Genomic DNA, 21,601 nt, shown 5'->3' with positions numbered 1-21,601 from the left:
ACCTTTAACCTCTAGGTGAAAGATAGAATTCACCTGTTCAACTGACAATGGGGAGTACTGGTTCTAGAAGGTCTGGTTTAGAATGGGCTTCTAGTTTGAATGGGTTTTACAAATGATTGTTTGGTTTATATTTTTCTGATACAGTATGTGTTGTTTTGATACAATGGAATTAGGTATTTCCAGTTTCTGGTGGTAGAGGGTTAGGGTAAGCCCAGCCTGGATGCAGAACTTTTTCAAACTGCATTCAGCAACAGTACCTTAACAGTTCAGCTAAAACAAAGACCAACTGGCACCCAGGCTAGTGACAAAACGTTTTAGGTAACAAAAATCTATACAAATATTTACATGTTACAAGCTGCTCTGCAGCTGAAAGTAAATCTCTATAAAAACACATAACACTGAGTTATTAATATATATATCAATACAATCTTGCATTACTTACTCAACAATCTCTATATTTTCATTTGATATGGCTGGCATTTTCTCCTTTTCCACTTTTAAAGCTTTCCTCGAGGTCACCATAGCAACAGTTCAATGCAGGGTCCATTGAAGTCTAGTCCCAAAACCAGCCTATGATCAAAAGATGTTGAAAAGACACTGAAAAGACATTTAAAATATGTCTTTTGGTGGGACTAGGACTACACAACACTGGGCCTGGGACTCCACAACACTGCATAGTGATGCAGCCCACAACCCTCCCCATTCAAAGTACCTGAGAGGAATACATCGTAAGGCAGAGGAAAACGTGTGTGCAGGTCATTTGTATCATTGGCTGCTTTAGGCACAACGGAAGGACAAACAAAATCTAACACAGAGTTTACATTTGGTGAGCACTGAAAGCACCACAAAGGAACAATCAAAATCAACCCAGAGTTTCCATTTGGTGAGCACTGAAGGCACTGCAAAGGGACAACCAAAATCAAACCAGATTTCATTTGAATTTGGTGAGCACTGAAGGCAATATAGGCACAAGCAAAATCTAAAATCCAACACCGGCGCAAGTTCCCTCTCTTCTTTCCTCCTTTTTCATCACTGAACTTTAGGCATGATAAAACAACCTAAATCCAACACAGTTTCCTCCCCCTCTTCCTCCACCCTGATCACTGGACACTAGGCGCCACCAGGTATCCATTAAAGGTAATATAGACATCCACGTCATCACTATAGACGGCGTTCTCCCTCTCCCTCTTGTAGAGCCTGACCCAGACCTCGTCGTTCAGCGCCAGGTCCATCATAACACTCTGACTCTGCATGATGGACCTCTCACTGGGCTGGGCGTACAGGATCACCTGCTCCTTGTCGTTGTGCATCAGGTGGAGGTAGGTCTCCTTGAAGTTCCACGTGTGAATGTTCACGTTGAAGAAGTAGATACCTGGGACGAAGCAGTAGAATTTACCTTCAGAGAAAGGAGGAGAAAGTGATTAGTTAGTGTTAGAGTCAGGTGTTCTAATGCTGGGCTGGAACAAAAACCTGGAAATATGTGATGTTGAAGAAGTTGATCCTGGGACGAAGCAGTAGAATTTACCTTGAGAGAAGAGAAAGTGTTGGAATCAGGTGTTTTATTATTATTAGTGCTGGGCTGGAACAAAAGCCTGCACTCTAGAGACATGGGAGTAGTAGTAGACGCCGCGGACGTAGCAGTAGAATTTACCTTGGAACATGTGGGAAAAAGTGTGTGGGGCCTCCTGAGTGGGGCAGTGGTCTAAGCCACTGCATCGCAGTGCTAGAGGCGTCACTACAGATCCGGGTTCGATACCTGGCTGTGTCGCAGCCGGCCGCGACCGGGAGACCCATGAGACGCCGCATAATTGACCCAGAGGTGTCTGGGTTAGGGGAGGGTTTTGCCGGCGGGGATGTCCTTCTCCCATCGCGCTCTACAGACTCCTGTGGCAGGCCGACCGCCTGCACGCTGACACGGTCAACAGTTGTGCAGTGTTTCCTCCGACACGTTGGTGCGGCTGGCTTCCCGGTTAAGCGAGCAGAGTGTCAAGAAGCAGTGCGGCTTGTCAGGGCCATGTTTCGGAGGACGCATGGCTCTCGACCTTCGCCTCTCCCGAGTCCGTACGGGAGTTGCAGCGATTGGACAAGACTGTAACTACCAAATGGATATAACGAAATTTTCATAAAAAATAGGTAAAAAAAATAAAGTACAAAATAAAATTGTGTGTGTGTGTGTGTGTGTGTGTGTGTGTGTGTGTGTGTGTGTGTGTTTCCTCCTTGTGGTTCTTCAATTACCTTTGAACATGTTGAAGTGCTCGTAGAGGTTGACGAACACCGTGTCAAACACCAGGGCCTGGTAGTAGTCTATACTGTGGAGGGATTTACGTCTCCCTACAGAGAAGGAGGAGTGCTGCGACTTACAGGCATCTCCCGGGGCGCCCGCTTGGCCCTTAGTCCCTTGAGGACCCATGGGACCCCGGTAACCATGGGGACCTTCTTTACCGTTTTTCCCTGGCATGCCTTTATCTCCTCTGTCGCCTTTATCACCTGGGGAGGGAAAGAGAAAGAACATATGTAGACTAGATCTATCTGAGATGAGCAAGGACATACCTCTCTTCTGCTGTGTGTGTGTGTGTGTGTGTGTGCTCCCTTATCCGAGGGCTTAGTGGATTTTCCACACCCATGGACCATATATGGAAGTCTCTGATGCTTTCACCACATGATCTGAACAGGCCCCTTCTTGTCTAGGTCCTGTTTAAATGATCATGCTGTAGATACAGTAGCCTCTTAGCACACATGTGAGGTCAGTATTCTTCCTGATGTCTAGATAGTGATGGTTAGGGTTAGGATAGTGTAAACTGATCCTAGATCTGTAGTTAAGCCTTCAAGCCATGCTTATTATTAGTTGGACAATAATTTGAAGAGCATCTGGACATTGTGCTTTATAATAACCAGTACCACTTTTAGAGAGTAATTTCTCCATATATTTAGACTTAGTTAGCGACTCCATATACTGTTGCAAGAAAAGGTATGTGAACCCTTTGGAATTACCTGGAATCTACATAAATTGTTCAAAAAATGTGATCTGATCTTCCTCTAAGTCACAACAATAGACAAACACAGTGTGCTTAAAGTAATAACACACAAATTATTGTATTTTTCTTGTCTATATTGAATACATAATTTAAACATTCACAGTGTAGGTTGGAAAAAGTATGTGAACCCCTAAGCTAATGACTTCTCCAAAAACTAATTGGAGTCAGGACTCTGATAACCTGGAGTCCAATCAATGAGATGAGATTGGAGACATTTGTTAGAGCTGCCCTGCAATATAAAAAAACACTCACAAAATGTGAGTTTGCTATTCCCATGAAGCATTACCTGATGTGAACCATGCCTCGAAAAAAAGAGATCTCAGAAGACCTAAGATAAAGAATTGCTGACTTGCCTAAAGCTGGAAAGGGTTACAAAAGTATCTCTAAAAGCCTTGATGTTCATCAGTCCACGATAAGACAAATTATCTATAAACGGAGAAAGTTCAGCACTCCCTAGGAGTGGCCGTCCTGCAGAGATGACTGCAAGAGAACAGCACAGAATGCTCAATGAGGTTAAGAAGAATCCCAGAGTGTCAGCTAAAGACTTACAGAAATCTCTGGAACATGCTAACATCTCTGTTGACGGGTTAACGATATGTAAAACACTAAACAAGAATGGTGTTCGTGGGAGGACACTACGGAAGAAGCCACTGCTGTCCAATAAAAACATTGCTGCACGTTTGAAGTTTGCAAAAAAGCATCTGGATGTACCACAGCACTACTGGCAGAATATTCTGTGGACAGATGAAACTAAAGTTGAGTTGTTTGGAAGGAACACACAACACTATGTGTGGAGAAAAAAAGGCACAGCACACCAACATCAAAACCTCATCCCAACTGTAAAGTATGGTGGAGGGAGCATCATGGTTTGTGGCTGCTTTGCTGCCTCAGGGCCTGGACAGCTTGCTATCATCGACGGAAAAATGAATTCCCATCAAGACATTTTGCAGGAGAATGTAAGGCTATCTGTCCGCCAATTGAAGCTCTACAGAAATTGGGTGATGCAACAGGACAACGACCCAAAACACAGAAGTAAATCAACAACAGAATGACTTCAACAGAAGAAAATACTCCTTCTGGAATGGCCCAGTCAGAGTCCTGACCTTAACCGAATTGAGATGCTGTAGCATGACCTTGAGAGCAGCTCACATCAGACATTCCAAGAATATTGCTCAACTGAAACAGTTTTGTAAAGAGGAATGGTCCAAAATTCCTCCTGACCGTTGTGCAGGGCTGATACGCAACTACAGAAAACATTAGGTTGAGGTTATTGCTGCCAGGAGTGTCAACCAGTTATTAAATCCAAGAGTCCACATACTCTTTCCACCCTGCACTGTGAATGTTTACGCAGTGTGTTCAGTAAAGACATGAAAATGTATAATTGTTTGTGTGTTATTAGTTTAAGCAGACTATATTTGTCTATTGTTGTGACTAAGATGAAGATCAGATAAAATTTGATGACCAATTTATGCAGAAATCCAGGAAATGACAAAGGGTTCACATACTTTTTCTTGCTACTATATATATATATACATATTTTTTTGTAACCTTTATTTAACTAGGTCTAACTATATAAAGACTATATATATATATATATATATATATATATATATATATATATATATATATATATATATATATATATATATATATATATACAGTTGAAGTCAGAAGTTCAAATACATTTAAACTCTGTTTTCCACAATTCTTGACATTTAATCCAAGTAAGAATTCCCTGTCTTAGGTCAGTTAGGATCACCACTTTATTTGAAGAATGTGAAATGTCAGAATAATAGTAGAGAGAATGATTTATTTCAGCTTTTATTTCTTTCATCACATTCCCAGTGGGTCAGAAGTTTACATACACTCAATTAGTATTTGGTAGCATTGCCTTTAAATTGTTTAACTTGGGTCAAAGGTTTCGGGTAGCCTTCCACAAGCTTCCCACAATAAGTTGGGTGAATTTTGGCCCATTCTTCCTGACAGAGCTGGTGTAACTGAGTCAGGTTTGTAGGCCTCCTTGCTCGCACACAAGTTTTCTGTTCTGCCCACAAATGTTCTATAGGATTGAGGTCAGGGCTTTGTGGATGGCCACTCTAATACCTTGACTTTGTTGTCCTTAAGCCATTTTGCCGCCACTTTGGAAGTATGCTTGGGGTCATTGTCCATTTGGAAGACCCATTTGCGACCAAGCTTTAACTTCTTGACTGATGTCTTGAGATGTTGCTTCAATATATCCACATAATTTCCCCTCATGATGCCATCTATTTTGTGAAGTGCACCAGTCCCTCCTGCAGCAAAGCACACGCAAAACATGATGCTTCCACCCCCGTGCTTCACGGACGGAATGGTGTTCTTCGGCTTGCAAGCCTCCCCCTTTTTCCTCCAAACATAATGATGGTCATTATGGCCAAACAGTTCTGTTTTTGTTTCATCAGACCAGAGGACATTTCACCAAAAAGTACGAGTTTGGCCCCATGTACAGTTGCACACCGTAGTCTGACTTTTTTATGGCGGTTTTGGAGCAGTGGCTCTTCCTTGGTGAGCGGCCTTTCAGATTATGTCGATATAGGACTCGTTTTACTGTGGATATAGATACTTTTGTACCTGTTTCTCCAGCATCTTCACAAGGCCCTTTGCTGTTGTTCTGGGATTGATTTACACTCTTTGCACCAAAGTATGTTCATCTCTAGGAGACAGAACGCGTCTCCTTCCTGAACGGTATGGCGGCTGCGTGGTCCCATGGTGTTTATACTTGCGTACTATTTTTTGTACAGATGAACGTGGTACCTTCAGGCGTTTGGAAATTGCTCCCAAGGATGAACCAGATTTGTGGAGGTCTACAATTTTTTTCTGAGGTCTTGGCGGATTTCTTTTGATTTTCCCATGATGTCAAGCAAAGAGACATTGAGTTTGAAGGTAGGCCTTGAAATACATCCACAGGTACAGCTCCAATTGATTCAAATGATGTCAACTAGCCTTTCATAAGCTTCTAAAGCCATGACATAATTTTCTGGAATTTCCCAAGCTGTTTAAGCACAGTGAACGTAGTGTATGTAAACATCTGACCCACTGGAATTGTGATACAGTGAATTATAAGTGAAATAATCTGTCTGTAAACAATTGTTGAAAAAATACTTGTGTCATGCACAAAGTCGATGTCCTAACCAACTTGCCAAACTATAGTTTGTTCAAAAGTCATTTGTAGAGTGGTTGAAAAACGAGTTTTAATGACTCCAACCTCAGTGTATGTAAACTTCTGACTTCAACTGTATATAGAGACTAACTATAGTTAGTATTTAGTTAGCCACCAATTGTGCAAGTTCTCCCACATAAAAAGATGAGAGAGGCCTGTAATTTTCATCATAGGTACACTTCAACTATGACAGACAAAATGAGGAAAAAAAATCCAGAAAATCACATTGTAGGATTTTTAATGAGTTTATTTGCAAATTATGGTGAAAAATAAGTATTTGGTCAATAACAAAAGTTTATCTCAATACTTTGTTATATACCCTTTGTTGAAAATGACAGAGGTCAAACGTTTTCTGTAAGCCTTCACAAGGTTTTCACACACTGTTGCTGGTATTTTGGCCCATTCCTCCATGCAGATCTCCTCTAGAGCAGTGATGTTTTGGGGCTGTTGCTGGGCAACACAGACTTTCAACTCCCTCCAAAGATTTTCTATGGGGTTGAGATCTGGAGACTGGCTAGGCCGCTCCAGGACCTTGAAATGCTTCTTACGAAGCCACTCCTTCGTTGCCCAGGCGGTGTGTTTGGGATCATTGTCATGCTGAAAGACCCAGCCACGTTTCATCTTCAATGCCCTTGCTGATGGAAGGAGGTTTTCACTCAAAATCTCACGATACATGGCCCCATTCATTCTTTCCTTTACACAGATCAGTCGTCCTGGTCCCTTTGCAGAAAAACAGCCCCAAAGCATGATGTTTCCACCCCATGCTTCACAGTAGGTATGGTGTTCTTTGGATGCAACTCAGCATTCTTTGTCCTCCAAACATGACGAGTTGAGTTTTTACCAAAAAGTTATATTTTGGCTTCATCTGACCATATGACATTCTCCCAATCTTCTTCTGGATCATCCAAATGCTCTCTAGCAAACTTCAGACAGGCCTGGACATGTACTGGCTTAAGCAGGGGGACACGTCTGGCACTACAGGATTTGAGTCCCTGGCGGCGTAGTGTGTTACTGATGGTAGGCTTTGCTACTTTGGTCCCAGCTCTCTGCAGGTCATTCACTAGGTCCCCCCGTGTGGTTCTGGGATTTTTGCTCACCGTTCTTGTGATCATTTTGACCCCACGGGGTGAGATCTTGCGTGTAGCCCCAGATCGAGGGAGATTATCAGTGGTCTTGTATGTCTTCCATTTCCTAATAATTGCTCCCACAGTTGATTTCTTCAAACCAAGCTGCTTACCTATTGCAGATTCAGTCTTCCCAGCCTGGTGCAGGTCTACAATTTTGTTTCTGGTGTCCTTTGACCGCTCTTTGGTCTTGGCCATAGTGGAGTTTGGAGTGTGACTGTTTGAGGTTGTGGACAGGTGTCTTTTATACTGATAACAAGTTCAAACAGGTGCCATTAATACAGGTAATGAGTGGAGGACAGAGGAGCCTCTTAAAGAAGAAGTTACAGGTCTGTGAGAGCCAGAAATCTTGCTTGTTTGTAGGTGACCAAATACTTATTTTCCACCATAATTTGCAAATAAATTCATAAAAAATCCTACAATGTGATTTTCTGGATTTTCTTTCCTCATTTTGTCTGTCATAGTTGAAGTGTACATATGATGAAAATTACAGGCCTCATGTTTTTAAGTGGGAGAACTTGCACAATTGGTGGCTGACTGTAAGAGCTGTCGCTTTCCTCATCCTCGGAAGAGGTGAGGAGAGAAGGATCTTCAGACCAATATGCGGAGTCAGGGAAATATGCCATCCTTTTTATTAATACGAAAACTGATGACAGGAAAACAAACACTTTAACAAACTACAAAATAAGAAAACGACGTACACGCAACCTGAACATAAACTTACATGGACAAACGTAAACTCACGAACAGGAACGGACATCGAAACATACGAACAGCCAAACAGCTCCAAAAGTGAATACATCTAACATAACGAAGACATCACAGGAGACAATCACCCACAAACAAACAGTGAGAATGCCCTACCTAAATATGACTCTTGATTAGAGGAAAATGCAAACCACCTGCCTCTAATCAAGAGCCATACCAGGCAAACCGAAACCAACATAGAAACAGATAACATAGACTGCCCACCCAAAACACATGCCCTGACCAAAAACACATAAAAACTAACATAAATAGGTCAGGACTGTTACAGTACCCCCCCCCCCAAGGTGCGAACGCCGGGCGCACCAGCACAAAGTCCAGGGGAGGGTCCGGGTGGGCAGTTGACCACGGTGGTGGTTCCGGTTCAGGACGCTGTCCCCGCACCACCATAGTCACTCCCCTCTTCTTTCTACCCCTTCTACTGACCACCCTAACACTACCTTCCCCTAAATAAACAGCTAGCACCGGGACAAGGGGCAGCACCGGGACAAGGGGTAGCACCGGGACAAGGGGCAGCACCAGAACAAGGGGCAGCACCAGGATAAGGACCAGATCCCGGCTGAAGGACTCTGGCAGGTCCTGTTTGGACGGCTCTGGCAGGTCCATGCAGGCTGACGGCTCTCGACGCTCATGGCAGGCTGACGGCTCTCTACGCTCATGGCAGGCTGACGGCTCTCTACGCTCATGGCAGGCTGACGGCTCTCTACGCTCATGGCAGACTGACGGCTCTCGACGCTCATGGCAGGCTGACGGCTCTCTACGCTCATGGCAGGCTGACGGCTCTCTACGCTCATGGCAGGCTGACGGCTCTCTACGCTCATGGCAGGCTGACGGCTCTCGACGCTCATGGCAGGCTGACGGCTCTCGACGCTCATGGCTCTCTGACGGCTCTGGCTGCTCATGGCTCTCTGACGGCTCTGGCTGCTCATGGCTCTCTGACGGCTCTGGCTGCTCATGGCTCTCTGACGGCTCTGGCTGCTCATGGCTCTCTGACGGCTCTGGCTGCTCATGGCTCTCTGACGGCTCTGGCTGCTCATGGCTCTCTGACGGCTCTGGCTGCTCATGGCTCTCTGACGGCTCTGGCTGCTCATGGCTCGCTGGCGGCTCTGGCAGATCCTGTCTGGTTGGCGGCTCTGGCAGATCCTGTCTGGTTGGCGGCTCTGGCAGATCCTGTCTGGTTGGCGGCTCTGGCAGATCCTGTCTGGTTGGCGGCTCTGGCGGATCCTGTCTGGCTGACGACTCTAGCGGCTCCTGTCTGGCTGACGGCTCTAGCGGCTCCTGTCTGGCGGATGGCTCTGTAGGCTCATGGCAGACGGGCGGCTTTGCAGGCTCATGGCAGACGGGCGGCTTTGCAGGCTCATGGCAGACGGATGGCTCAGACGGCGCTGGAGAGACGGATGGCTCAGATGGCGCTGGGGAGACGGATGGCTCAGATGGCGCTGGGGAGACGGATGGCTCAGATGGCGCTGGGGAGACGGATGGCTCAGATGGCGCTGGGGAGACGGATGGCTCAGATGGCGCTGGGGAGACGGATGGCTCTGGCCGGATAAGGCGCACTGTAGACCTGGTGCGTGGTGCCGGAACTGGAGGCACCGGGCTAATGATAAGCACCTTCCTACTAGTGCGTGGAGCAGGGACAGGGCACACTGAACTCTCAAAGCGTACTCTATACCTGGTGCGTGGTACCGGCACTGGTGGCACCTGGCTGAGGGCACGCACCTCAGGACTAGTACGGGGAGAAGTGACAGTGTGTACAGGACTTAGGAGACGCACAGGTGGCTTAGTGCGTGGGGCCGGAACTGGAGGCACTGAACTGGATACACGCACTATAGGGAGAGTGCGTGGAGAAGGAACAGGGCTCTGGAAATGCACTGGTAGCCTAGTGCGTAATGTAGGCACTGTAGGTACTAGGCTGGGGCGGGGAGGTGGCGCCGGAAATACCGGACCGTGCAGGCGTACTGGCTCTCTTGAGCATTGAGCCTGCCCAACCTTACCTGGTTGAATGCTCCCGGTCGCCCTGCCAGTGCGGCGAGGTGGAATAGCCCGCACTGGGCTATGCAGGCGAACCGGGGAAACCATGCGTAAGGCAGGTGCCATGTATGCCGGCCCGAGGAGACGCACTGGAGACCAGACGCGTTGAGCCGGCCTCATGACACCTGGCTCAATGCCCAATCTAGCCCTACCAGTGCGGGGAGGTGGAATAACCCGCACCGGGCTATGCACACGTACAGGAGACACCGTGCGCTCTACTGCGTAACACGGTGTCTGCCCGTACTCCCGCTCTCCACGGTTAGCCTGGGAAGTGGGCGCAGGTCTCCTACCTGCCCTTGGCCCACTACCCTTTAGCCCCCCCCCAAGAAATTTTTGGGAGTTACTCACGGGCTTTTCGGGCTTCCGTGCAAGACGTGTCCCCTCATAATTCCGGTTTCGAGCTTGATTCTCCGGCTTCCATCCACGTCTCCTAGCTGCCTCCTTAAACCACCGCTCCTGGGCTGTGGCTGCCTCACTCTTCTCACGAGAGCAGCGATGTTCTCCAGTTTGCGCCCAGGGTCCTCTACCAGACAGGATCTCCTCCCAAGTCCAAAAGTCCTTGTTGCTCCGTCGAGCATTCCCATACCGCTTGGTCTCTGTATTTTGGTGGGTGATTCTGTAAGAGCTGTCGCTTTCCTCATCCTCGGAAGAGGTGAGGAGAGAAGGATCTTCAGACCAATATGCGGAGTCAGGGAAATATGCCATCCTTTTTATTAATACGAAAACTGATGACAGGAAAACAAACACTTTAACAAACTACAAAATAAGAAAACGACGTACACGCAACCTGAACATAAACTTACATGGACAAACGTAAACTCACGAACAGGAACGGACATCGAAACATACGAACAGCCAAACAGCTCCAAAAGTGAATACATCTAACATAACGAAGACATCACAGGAGACAATCACCCACAAACAAACAGTGAGAATGCCCTACCTAAATATGACTCTTGATTAGAGGAAAATGCAAACCACCTGCCTCTAATCAAGAGCCATACCAGGCAAACCGAAACCAACATAGAAACAGATAACATAGACTGCCCACCCAAAACACATGCCCTGACCAAAAACACATAAAAACTAACATAAATAGGTCAGGACTGTTACACTGACTAAATACTTTTTTGCCCCACTGTAAATATATATATATATATATATATATATATATTGGCCGGTGTAGGCCGTCCTTGTAAATAAGAATTTGTTCTTAACTGACTTGCCAAGTTAGCAATAGTTAGTCTCTCTATATATATAGTCTTTATATAGTTAGTCTCTATATCGTCTTCATATAGTTAGTCTCTCTATATCGTCTTTATATGGTTAGTCTCTATATCGTCTTTATATAGTTAGTCTCTATATATGTTGTCTTCATATAGTTAGTCTCTCTATATATATAGTCGTTATATAGTTAGTCTATATATATATAGTCTTTATATAGTTAGTCTCTGTATACACTGGGGAGAACAAGTATTGGATACACTGCCGATTTTGCAGGTTTTCCTCAAGAAAACCTGCACTCGCCGTGTTTGGAGGAAGAAGAAGGATGAGTACAACCCCAAGAACACCATCCCAACCATGAAGCATGGAGGTTTCTGCAAAGGGGACAGGACGACTGCACCGTATTGAGGGGAGGATGGATGGGGCCATGTATCGCGAGATCTTGGCCAACAACCTCCTTCCCTCAGTAAGAGCATTGAAGATGGGTCGTGGCTGGGTCTTCCAGCATAACAATGACCCGAAACACACAGCCAGGGCAACTAAGGAGTGGCTCCGTAAGAAGCATCTCAAGGTCCTGGAGTGCCTTGCCAGTCTCCAGACCTGAACCCAATAGAACATCTTTGGAGGGAGCTGAAAGTCCGTATTGCCCAAGCGACAGCCCCGACACCTGAAGAATCTGGAGAAGGTCTGTATAGAGGAGTGGGCCAAAATCCCTGCTGCAGTGTGTGCAAACCTGGTCAAGAACTACAGGAAACGTATGATCTCTGTAATTGCAAACAAAGGTTTCTGTACCAAATATTAAGCTCTGATTTTCTGATGTATCAAAAACTTATGTCATGCAATAAAATACAAATTAATAACTTAAAAATAATACAATGTGATTTTCTGGATTTTTGTTTTAGATTCCGTCTCTCACAGTTGAAGTGTACATATGATAACAATTACAGACCTCTACATGATTTGTAAGTAGGAAAACCTGCAAAATTGTCAGTGTATCAAATACTTGTTCTCCCCACTGTATATAGTCTTTATATAGTTAGTCTCTATATATAAAGTCTTTACCAAGTTAGTCTCTATATATATGGTCTTCATATAGTTAGTCTCTATATATATAGTCTTCATATAGTTAGTCTCTATATATATAGTCTTTATATAGTTAGACTTAGTTAGCTACAGTTAGTATTAATATATATATATAGTTTTTATATAGTTAGTCTCTATATATATTGTCTTCATATAGTTAGTCTCTCTCTATATATAGTTAGTCTCTATATATAGTCTTCATATAGTTAGTCTCTATATATATGGTCTGTGTATAGTTAGTCTCTATATATATTGTCTTCATATAGTTAGTCTCTATATATAGTCTTCATATAGTTAGTCTCTATATATATCGTCTTTACATAGTCAGTCTCTATATATATATATATAGTTAGTCACTATATATATAGGCTTCATATAGTTAGTCTCTATATATATGGTCTTCATATAGTTAGTCTCGATATATATGGTCTTTATATAGTTAGTCTCTATATATATAGTTAGTCTCTATATATATCGTCTTTATATAGTTAGTCTCTATATATATAGTCTTCATATAGTTAGTCTCTATATATATCGTCTTTATATAGTCAGTCTCTATATATATATAGTTAGTCTCTATATATATCGTCTTTATATAGTTAGTCTCTCTATATATGTAGTTAGTCTCTATATATAATGTCTTCATATAGTTAGTCTCTATATATATAGTTAGTCTCTATATATAGTATATATATAGTTAGTCTCTATATATATAGTTAGTCTCTATATATAGTATTTATATAGTTAGTCTCTATATATATAGTTAGTCTCTATATATAGTATTTATATAGTTAGTCTCTATATATATAGTTAGTCTCTATATATATAGAGCCAGTGCCTCTTTTCTAACTAAACTGGTTTGTTGCAGTGTATTAATATCAATCCTCTCACACACTGCACTGCTTGATTATATGAGGGTGTGTGGGTGTGTATTTATCTGTGTGTGTGTTTTCAGCCACATCATCAGGTTCAGTGCCAGGTGAATAATGCCTTCTGGGAGCCTCCCACCCTCCCTCCCTCCCTCCCTCCCACCGTCCCTCCCTCCCTCCCTCCCTCCCTCCCTCCCTCCCTCACTCTAAACAAGGATTTCAATTAATCTAGAGGTTTTTTTAGATTGTGTGCGTGTGCATGTCCATGTGTGTGCCACGCTTCTCAGTGAGAGAAACGTAACTACCTGTTGTTTTTGGGATAGGGTCAGGGGTCAGCTAAACCTGACATGGAATCTCTATCACAGAACACAGATAAAACCATAACCACACACAAACACACATCAGATGAAACAATACATTACATACATGTCTCCTGGACTATTTTAGAGGGATAAGGCTTAGAAATTTAACACAAGGCCTTTATCTCTTTGAAGAGTGTGTGTGTGTGTGTGTGTGTCTGTGTGTGTGTGTGTGTCTGTGTGTGTGTGTGTGTGTGTCTGTGTGTGTGTGTGTCTGTGGTATGTGAGTGTTCGGTTTGATTCCCTGTGCATTCTGTGTGTGTTCTTTGTTCTATAAGAACGCTGGCCTGGCTGATTACTGATCATGCCAAGTGTCTTCTTTTCAATAAGCTGTCACATCCTCATAAAGGCTCGTTTTGGAGGACTGGCTGGGGAAACGTTGCTCTAAGGCAATGCCTATATCTCATCTTGTCTGTTGGGATGTTTCTTTGTACTGTACCTTTGAGGTTGGTTATCTAAGATACTGATAATGTACTGGTGTGTGTGCGTGTGTGTGTGTGTGTGTGTGTGTGTGTGTGTGTTGTCCCTTACCTTTGAGTATGGTCATGTTGATGTAGGTGTGGACCTCTGGCATGGCGGCGGCGTGGTTGGCAGGGCGTGCAGCAGAGGATTCTGGGGGCTGCAGGGGGTCGCAGCATCGTCTGCATACAGAGAGTGGATTCCCTCTTGGGGGAGGTCTGGAGGGGGAGGGGATAAACGAGGCCAGGGGTAGGAGCAATAGGACGGACAGACACACCCCCAACATGATGACCACACCTGCGGGAGAGCGAAAGGGAGGGAGGGAAATAGGGAGGGAGGGAGGGAAGGAGAGAGAGAGATGTGGGGAGAGAGAAGGTAAGGTAATGAGTGAGATCAGGGACAGCTGGATGTGTTGGTATTGGCTCATGTACGGGCCATGATCACTTCTCTTTTGTGTGTGTGTGTGTGTGTGTGTGTGTGTGTGTGTGTGTGTGTGTGTGTGTGTGTGTGTGTGTGTGTGTGTGTGTGTGTGTGTGTGTGTGTGTGTGTGTGTGTGTGTGTGTGTCACTCAACCTACCTGCTCATGCTCACACCTGCACTGTAATACACATCAAAACATTGCCACTGTATTACCACATCCACTCTGTACATGTAAACATTACCACCGTATTACCACATCCACTCTGTACATATAAACATTACCACTGTATTACCACATCCACTCTGTACATGTAAACATTACCACTGTATTACCACATCCCCTCTGTACATGTAAACATTACCACTGTATTACCACATCCACTCTGTACATGTAAACATTACCACTGTATTACCACATCCCCTCTGTACATATAAACATTACCACTGTATTACCACATCCACTCTGTACATATAAACATTACCACTGTATTACCACATCCCCTCTGTACATGTAAACATTACCACTGTATTACCACATCCACTCTGTACATGTAAACATTACCACTGTATTACCACATCCACTCTGTACATATAAACATTACCACTGTATTACCACATCCCCTCTGTACATGTAAACATTACCACCGTATTACCACATCCCCTCTGTACATGTAAACATTACCACTGTATTACCACATCCACTCTGTACATGTAAACATTACCACTGTATTACCACATCCACTCTGTACATGTAAACATTACCACCGTATTACCACATCCAATCTGTACATGTAAACATTACCACCGTATTACAACATCCCCTCTGTACATGTAAACATTACCACTGTATTACCACATCCACTCTGTACATGTAAACATTACCACTGTATTACCACATCCACTCTGTACATGTAAACATTACCACCGTATTACCACATCCACTCTGTACATGTAAACATTACCACTGTATTACCACATCCCCTCTGTACATGTAAACATTGCCACCGTGTTACCACATCCCCTCTGTACATGTAAACATTACCACTGTATTACCACATCCACTCTGTACATGTAAACATTACCACTGTATTACCACATCCCCTCTGTACATGTAAACATTACCACTGTATTACCACATCCCCTCTGTACATGTAAACATTACCACTGTATTACCACATCCACTCTGTACATGTAAACATTACCACTGTATTACCACATCCACTCTGTACATGTAAACATTACCACCGTATTACCACATCCCCTCTGTACATGTAAACATTTCCACTGTATTACCACATCCACTCTGTACATGTAAACATTACCACCGTATTACCACATCCACTCTGTACATGTAAACATTACCACCGTATTACCACATCCCCTCTGTACATATAAACATTACCACCGTATTACCACATCCCCTCTGTACATGTTAACATTACCACCGTATTACCACATCCACTCTGTACATGTAAACATTACCACTGTATTACCACATCCACTCTGTACATGTAAACATTACCACCGTATTACCACATCCACTCTGTACATGTAAACATTACCACCGTATTACCACATCCCCTCTGTACATGTAAACATTACCACTGTATTACCACATCCACTCTGTACATGTAAACATTACCACTGTATTACCACATCCCCCCTGTACATGTAAACATTACCACCGTATTACCACATCCACTCTGTACATGTAAACATTACCACTGTATTACCACATCCACTCTGTACATGTAAACATTACCACTGTATTACCACATCCCCTCTGTACATGTAAACATTACCAAACAACCATATGAAAACATTAACATTGGCTGCCAGCCATGTCCACATGAGCTCACGGTTGGACACACATTTCCAGTGTCTCTACAAGACATCTGTTAGTGGGACAGGAACAGGTCAGCAAGCCCAGTATACACACACCATAGAACCCATGTTCACTCTCTCTCTCTCTCTCTCTCTCTCTCTCTCTCTCTCTCTCTCTCTCTCTCTCTCTCTCTCTCTCTCTCTCTCTCTCTCTCTCTCTCTCTCTCTCTCTGTCTCTCTGTCTCTCTCTCTCTGTCTCTCTCTCTCTCTCTCTCTCTCTCTCTCTCTATGTCTCTCCCTTTCTATTTCTCACTCACTCACTCACTCACTCACTCACACACTCTCTTTCTCTCTCTCTCTCTCTCACACACTATCACACTCTCTAATTTGATTCTGGCATCAGGCCTGGGTTGACACACTGGAGGTCCTAGACAGCCAATCACTTTGTGTGTTACATCATTGGTCAGGGAGGTAGAGAGAGGAGAGAGAGGGAGCAGGGTTGGTGGAAAGAGAAGGGGGGAAGGGAGAGAGTGAGAGAGTCAGAGAGTCAGAGAGAGAGAAAGAGAGAAGAGACCGGTTAATTCTAGATGAGACGCAGCTTTCCATAACTCTAAACACTCGAGTCTTTGTGCATTTAACTTCTAATCTGATCAAATAAAAAAGTTCACAAGCATTTGTCCAGTACCAGTGATTTCCTTGGCTTTAACTAAAGCAGGTTAAATATCTTGAAGTCCCTGAATTGCAGGAGTAATCGAGACTGAAACTTATAGGAGAATGTATTGTCCATGTAAGAGAGTTATGGGTTCTATTAGAAAACTCAGCCCACATTAGAGTTGTCCCTGTCTGGTCAAGATGCAAAGTCAGAAGCCCTGCCTAGCTCTACAATTCATCTTCTTAAAATCTGATTTGAAACCTAACCCTAACCTTAACCACACTGCTAACCTGTTCCCATACCTTTTTACTATATAGACAATATAGACTTTACAGCTTGGCCGTCTAGTGAGAACATCAGAGGCAGGCTAAGTTTTCTCACTTCCTTGGTGTCTGAATGATCTGGTCACATCAGGAGGTATCAGTGAGACATGAACACTAAGTAGCATCACAAACCGTTACCTGAATAAACCTGGTACTTCCTGCTTGAGGAGAGGAGAGGTGAGAAACCCACTTGGATTTCACTACTGACATTTACGACCAGTTTGAGTTCACAGTATTTAGAGAAGGGTTTGGCTCGGGGGTTGAGAGAGACACATGTTGAGAGTTTAGAGTTGGACAACACTGTAGAGGATGGATTGGAGGAAGGGAGAGAGAGAGAGCGAGAATGGATGAGTGTGTATGTGTGTAGGGGAGTATGTGTGCATGCAAGCATGTGCATTTACTGTATGTGTGTGTGTGCGCGTTTCCGTGTGCAAGCACTATGTGTGTGTGAGTGCGTGTGTGTGTGTGTGTGTGTGTGTGTGTGTGTGTGTGTGTGTGTGTGTGTGTGTGTGTGTGTGTGTGTGTGTGTGTGTGTGTGTGTGTGTGTGTGTGTGTGTGTGTGTGTGTGTGTGTGTGTGTGTGTGTGTGTGTGTGTGTGTGTGTGAATCAGAGCGATAGGGCCAAAGAGGAAATCCCTGGTGTTTTACACAACTCCTGGAATGTTAACAATCTTTAAAAAGACGGATCAATGGTGAGAATGATGGATGGATGAAAGGATGACGAGAAAGAAGGGAGGAAGCTTTAGTTTCCCTCTGTGGGAAGTTATGAGATAACCTACGTTTTACAGTTTGATGATTCCCTGCTGGGCACGATGGCGTGCCAATATTGACCAACAGTAACACTAGTACCAAAATAACAGTACTGACAGTCTTCACATTTTTATTTTACAGTATTAGCAACAGAGAGAGAAAATTAGTCCAGGTGATTGAGACTGTCAGTCATTTAAGAACCCAATAGTTCAAGATCTCTTTATCCACCACACATTTTTTTAAAGCTGTTTTTGCAAAACAGTGGAAGGGCCCCTGCTTTGTTGTTGTTGGAATCGCAGATTGCCCTTTTAAATGTCTTTGGCATCTGTCATCATACTTTAAAGTAATCAGTTATAAATAACTTAATACGTTATAGGTCAGTAGCTTGGCTATAGCCTACTTAGGCTACAGTTCAGCCAAGTTCAAAAGACAACAAATAATATACATCTATATTTTTTTTACATCAAATGCAAATGTACCGTGTTGTATGCAAATATTTGTATAGCCTACTGAATGTGTTGTTCGTGTGTGCATTGTAAGCGTTATTCTGTCAACATTGTAGAATTGACCCAGAGAGAGAGAACGCCTACAGTACCCGGTAGTCTTTCTGTCAGAATGGATTCATTATAGCAGCCACGTCTACAGACGCACAGCTTACATTTATATGGAACACATCCTTATACAAAAAGCCGAAGAAAATAACTACTTGTAGCAACGTGCATCTCCGAAAATATTATTCTAGTTCCCATTCAGGCGCAAATGCACAGAACACTGCTGAGTTGGCTTCTGTTGCGAGTAACTTATTTCCAACGGGGGAATAAAATACATTCACTGGGGAAGCAAGCGGCAGAAAAACGTGTTCTGCATCCGCGTGCATTCATGGAAACAATTAGTTGACTTGTCAGCAATAGATATAACAATGTCATTATACAGTTTCCATTTGACAAAGTCCTGATTCACTTACCTTGAGTTCCTGCTGGCGATGCTCGCGAATGTATTGGTGTTGAGGACCAGCTGTGCGCGAGAAAAATGTTGAAACGGGGTAAGAAACTTTACTCAGCCGCTCTCTCTCCTAAACGTAGATTGCTTGCCTCCACCTCCCTCCCTGTCTTTTCCCCCTCCTCGCTGATGATAACTCATCCTCCCGTTCTCTCCTCTCTCGATGACTCCCTCCATCCCTCCACCCCTCCCTAAAGTACACATCTACTACTAAGACAAGTCTGCAGTGTACTACTCTCTGTCAGAGTAGTTCAGCTGTACACTAAACCTCCATCAGAGCTCATTTAACATCTTCTTTATCATATGTTCTTCTCTTTCTTCTTCGTCCCTGTCTGCCAAGTAGACTCTTGGCGTCTATGCGTTCGTATTTCTGTGCCAGTTATAACATTTACCTCTTTAACTCAGGGCTCCCGAGCGGTCTGAGGCACTGCATCTCAGTGCTAGAGGAGTCACTACAGACCCTGGTTCAGCGGTCTGAGGTACTGCATCTCAGTGGTGAGGAGTCACTACAGACCCTGGTTCAGCGGTCTGAGGTACTGCATCTCAGTGGTGAGGAGTCACTACAGACCCTGGTTCAGCGGTCTGAGGTACTGCATCTCAGTGGTGAGGAGTCACTACAGACCCTGGTTCAGCGGTCTGAGGTACTGCATCTCAGTGGTGAGGAGTCACTACAGACCCTGGTTCAGCGGTCTGAGGTACTGCATCTCAGTGGTGAGGAGTCACTACAGACCCTGGTTCAGCGGTCTGAGGTACTGCATCTCAGTGCTAGAGGAGTCACTACAGACCCTGGTTCAGCGGTCTGAGGTACTGCATCTCAGTGGTGAGGAGTCACTACAGACCCTGGTTCAGCGGTCTGAGGTACTGCATCTCAGTGGTGAGGAGTCACTACAGACCCTGGTTCAGCGGTCTGAGGTACTGCATCTCAGTGGTAGAGGAGTCACTACAGACCCTGGTTCAGCGGTCTGAGGCACTGCATCTCAGTGGTGAGGAGTCACTACAGACCCTGGTTCAGCGGTCTGAGGTACTGCATCTCAGTGGTGAGGAGTCACTACAGACCCTGGTTCAGCGGTCTGAGGTACTGCATCTCAGTGGTAGAGGAGTCACTACAGACCCTGGTTCAGCGGTCTGAGGCACTGCATCTCAGTGGTGAGGAGTCACTACAGACCCTGGTTCAGCGGTCTAAGGCACTGCATCTCAGTGCTAGAGGAGTCACTACAGACCCTGGTTCAGCGGTCTGAGGCACTGCATCTCAGTGGTAGAGGAGTCACTACACCCTGGTTCTAACTATATTCCAGGCTGTATCACAACCGGCCGTGATTGGGAGTCCCATAGGGCAGCGCACAGTTGGCTCAGCGTCGTCCGGGTTTGACCGGTGTAGGCCGTCTTTGTAAATAAGAATTTGTTCTTAACTGACTTGCCTAGTGAAATAAAGGTTACATAAATAAATGATGAATAAATAAATAAACTAACAAACTGTCTTCATAGAATAGCACATTAAAGTTGATCTGAATCATTTTTCATTCAGTGTTGTCATCTTTTACCTCTGCCTCCCTCACTCCTCTCTCCCTCTGTTTCTTTCTATCCCTCCCTCTCTCTCGCTCTCTCTCTCTCATCCCCCCTCCTCTCTCTCATCCCCCTCCTCTCTCTCTTCCCTCACTCCTCTCTATCCCTCTGTTTCTTTCTATCCCTCCCTCGCTCTCTCTCTATCTCTCTTCCCTCACTCCTCTCTCTCCCTCTCTCTCTCCTCTCTCTCTCCCTCTGTTTCCTTCTATCCCTCCCTCTCATATTTTACCTCTGTCTCCCTCACTCCTCTCTCCCTCTGTTTCCTTCTATCCCTCCCTCTCATCTTTTACCTCTGTCTCCCTCACTCCTCTCTCCCTCTGTTTCCTTCTATCCCTCCCTCTCATCTTTTACCTCTGTCTCCCTCACTCCTCTCTCCCTCTGTTTTTTTCTACCCCTCCCTCTCTCTCTCTCTCCCTCACTCCTCTCTCCCTCCTCTCTATCCCTCCCTCTCTCTCTCTCCCTCACTCCTCTCTCCCTCTGTTTCTTTCTACCCCTGCCTCTCTCTCTCGCTCTCTCTCTATCTCTCATCCCCCCTCCTCTCTCTCTTCCCTCTCTCTCTATCCCTCCCTCTCATCTCTCTCTCTCTCTCTCTCTCCCTCACTCCTCTCTCCCTCTGTTTCTTTCTACCCCTGCCTCTCTCTCGCTCTCTCTCTATCTCTCATCCCCTCCTCTCTCTCTTCCCTCCCCCCTCCTCTCTCTCTCTCTCTCTCTCTCTCTCTCTCTCTCTCTCTCTCTCTCTCTCTCTCTCTCTCTGCTATCTAAGATAGCCTTTATTTCCCCAGTGACAGCTTGTCAGTCCTATACCTTGTGTCACCACTCTATCCTGACTTTACTAATGACAGTGTGGATTTGACTGCTAGGCTGTGTGTGTGTGTGTGTGTGTGTGTGTGTGTGTGTGTGTGTGTGTGTGTGTGTGTGTGTGTGTG

General features: G+C 44.7%; 1 protein-coding gene across 1 annotated transcript; it reads right to left on the bottom strand.

The window, feature by feature from the left end:
• Nucleotides 1-299: 299 nt before the first annotated feature.
• Nucleotides 300-20,224, bottom strand: LOC129849848 (complement C1q tumor necrosis factor-related protein 1-like). The gene is made up of 4 exons (XM_055916588.1): nt 19,078-20,224; nt 14,218-14,442; nt 2,236-2,487; nt 300-1,396 (listed from the first exon to the last, which is right to left on the bottom strand). Exons 2-4 carry the CDS (start codon nt 14,429-14,431, stop codon nt 1,101-1,103), a joined length of 762 nt encoding a protein of 253 aa, XP_055772563.1. The 5' UTR covers nt 14,432-14,442; nt 19,078-20,224; the 3' UTR covers nt 300-1,100.
• Nucleotides 20,225-21,601: the final 1,377 nt, after the last annotated feature.

The sequence above is a fragment of the Salvelinus fontinalis genome, unplaced genomic scaffold, assembly GCF_029448725.1.
Source record: "Salvelinus fontinalis isolate EN_2023a unplaced genomic scaffold, ASM2944872v1 scaffold_1739, whole genome shotgun sequence".
Lineage (NCBI taxonomy): Eukaryota > Metazoa > Chordata > Actinopteri > Salmoniformes > Salmonidae > Salvelinus > Salvelinus fontinalis.
The sequence above is the reverse complement of the archived record's forward strand: the minus strand, read 5'-3'. Positions and strand labels throughout refer to the sequence as shown.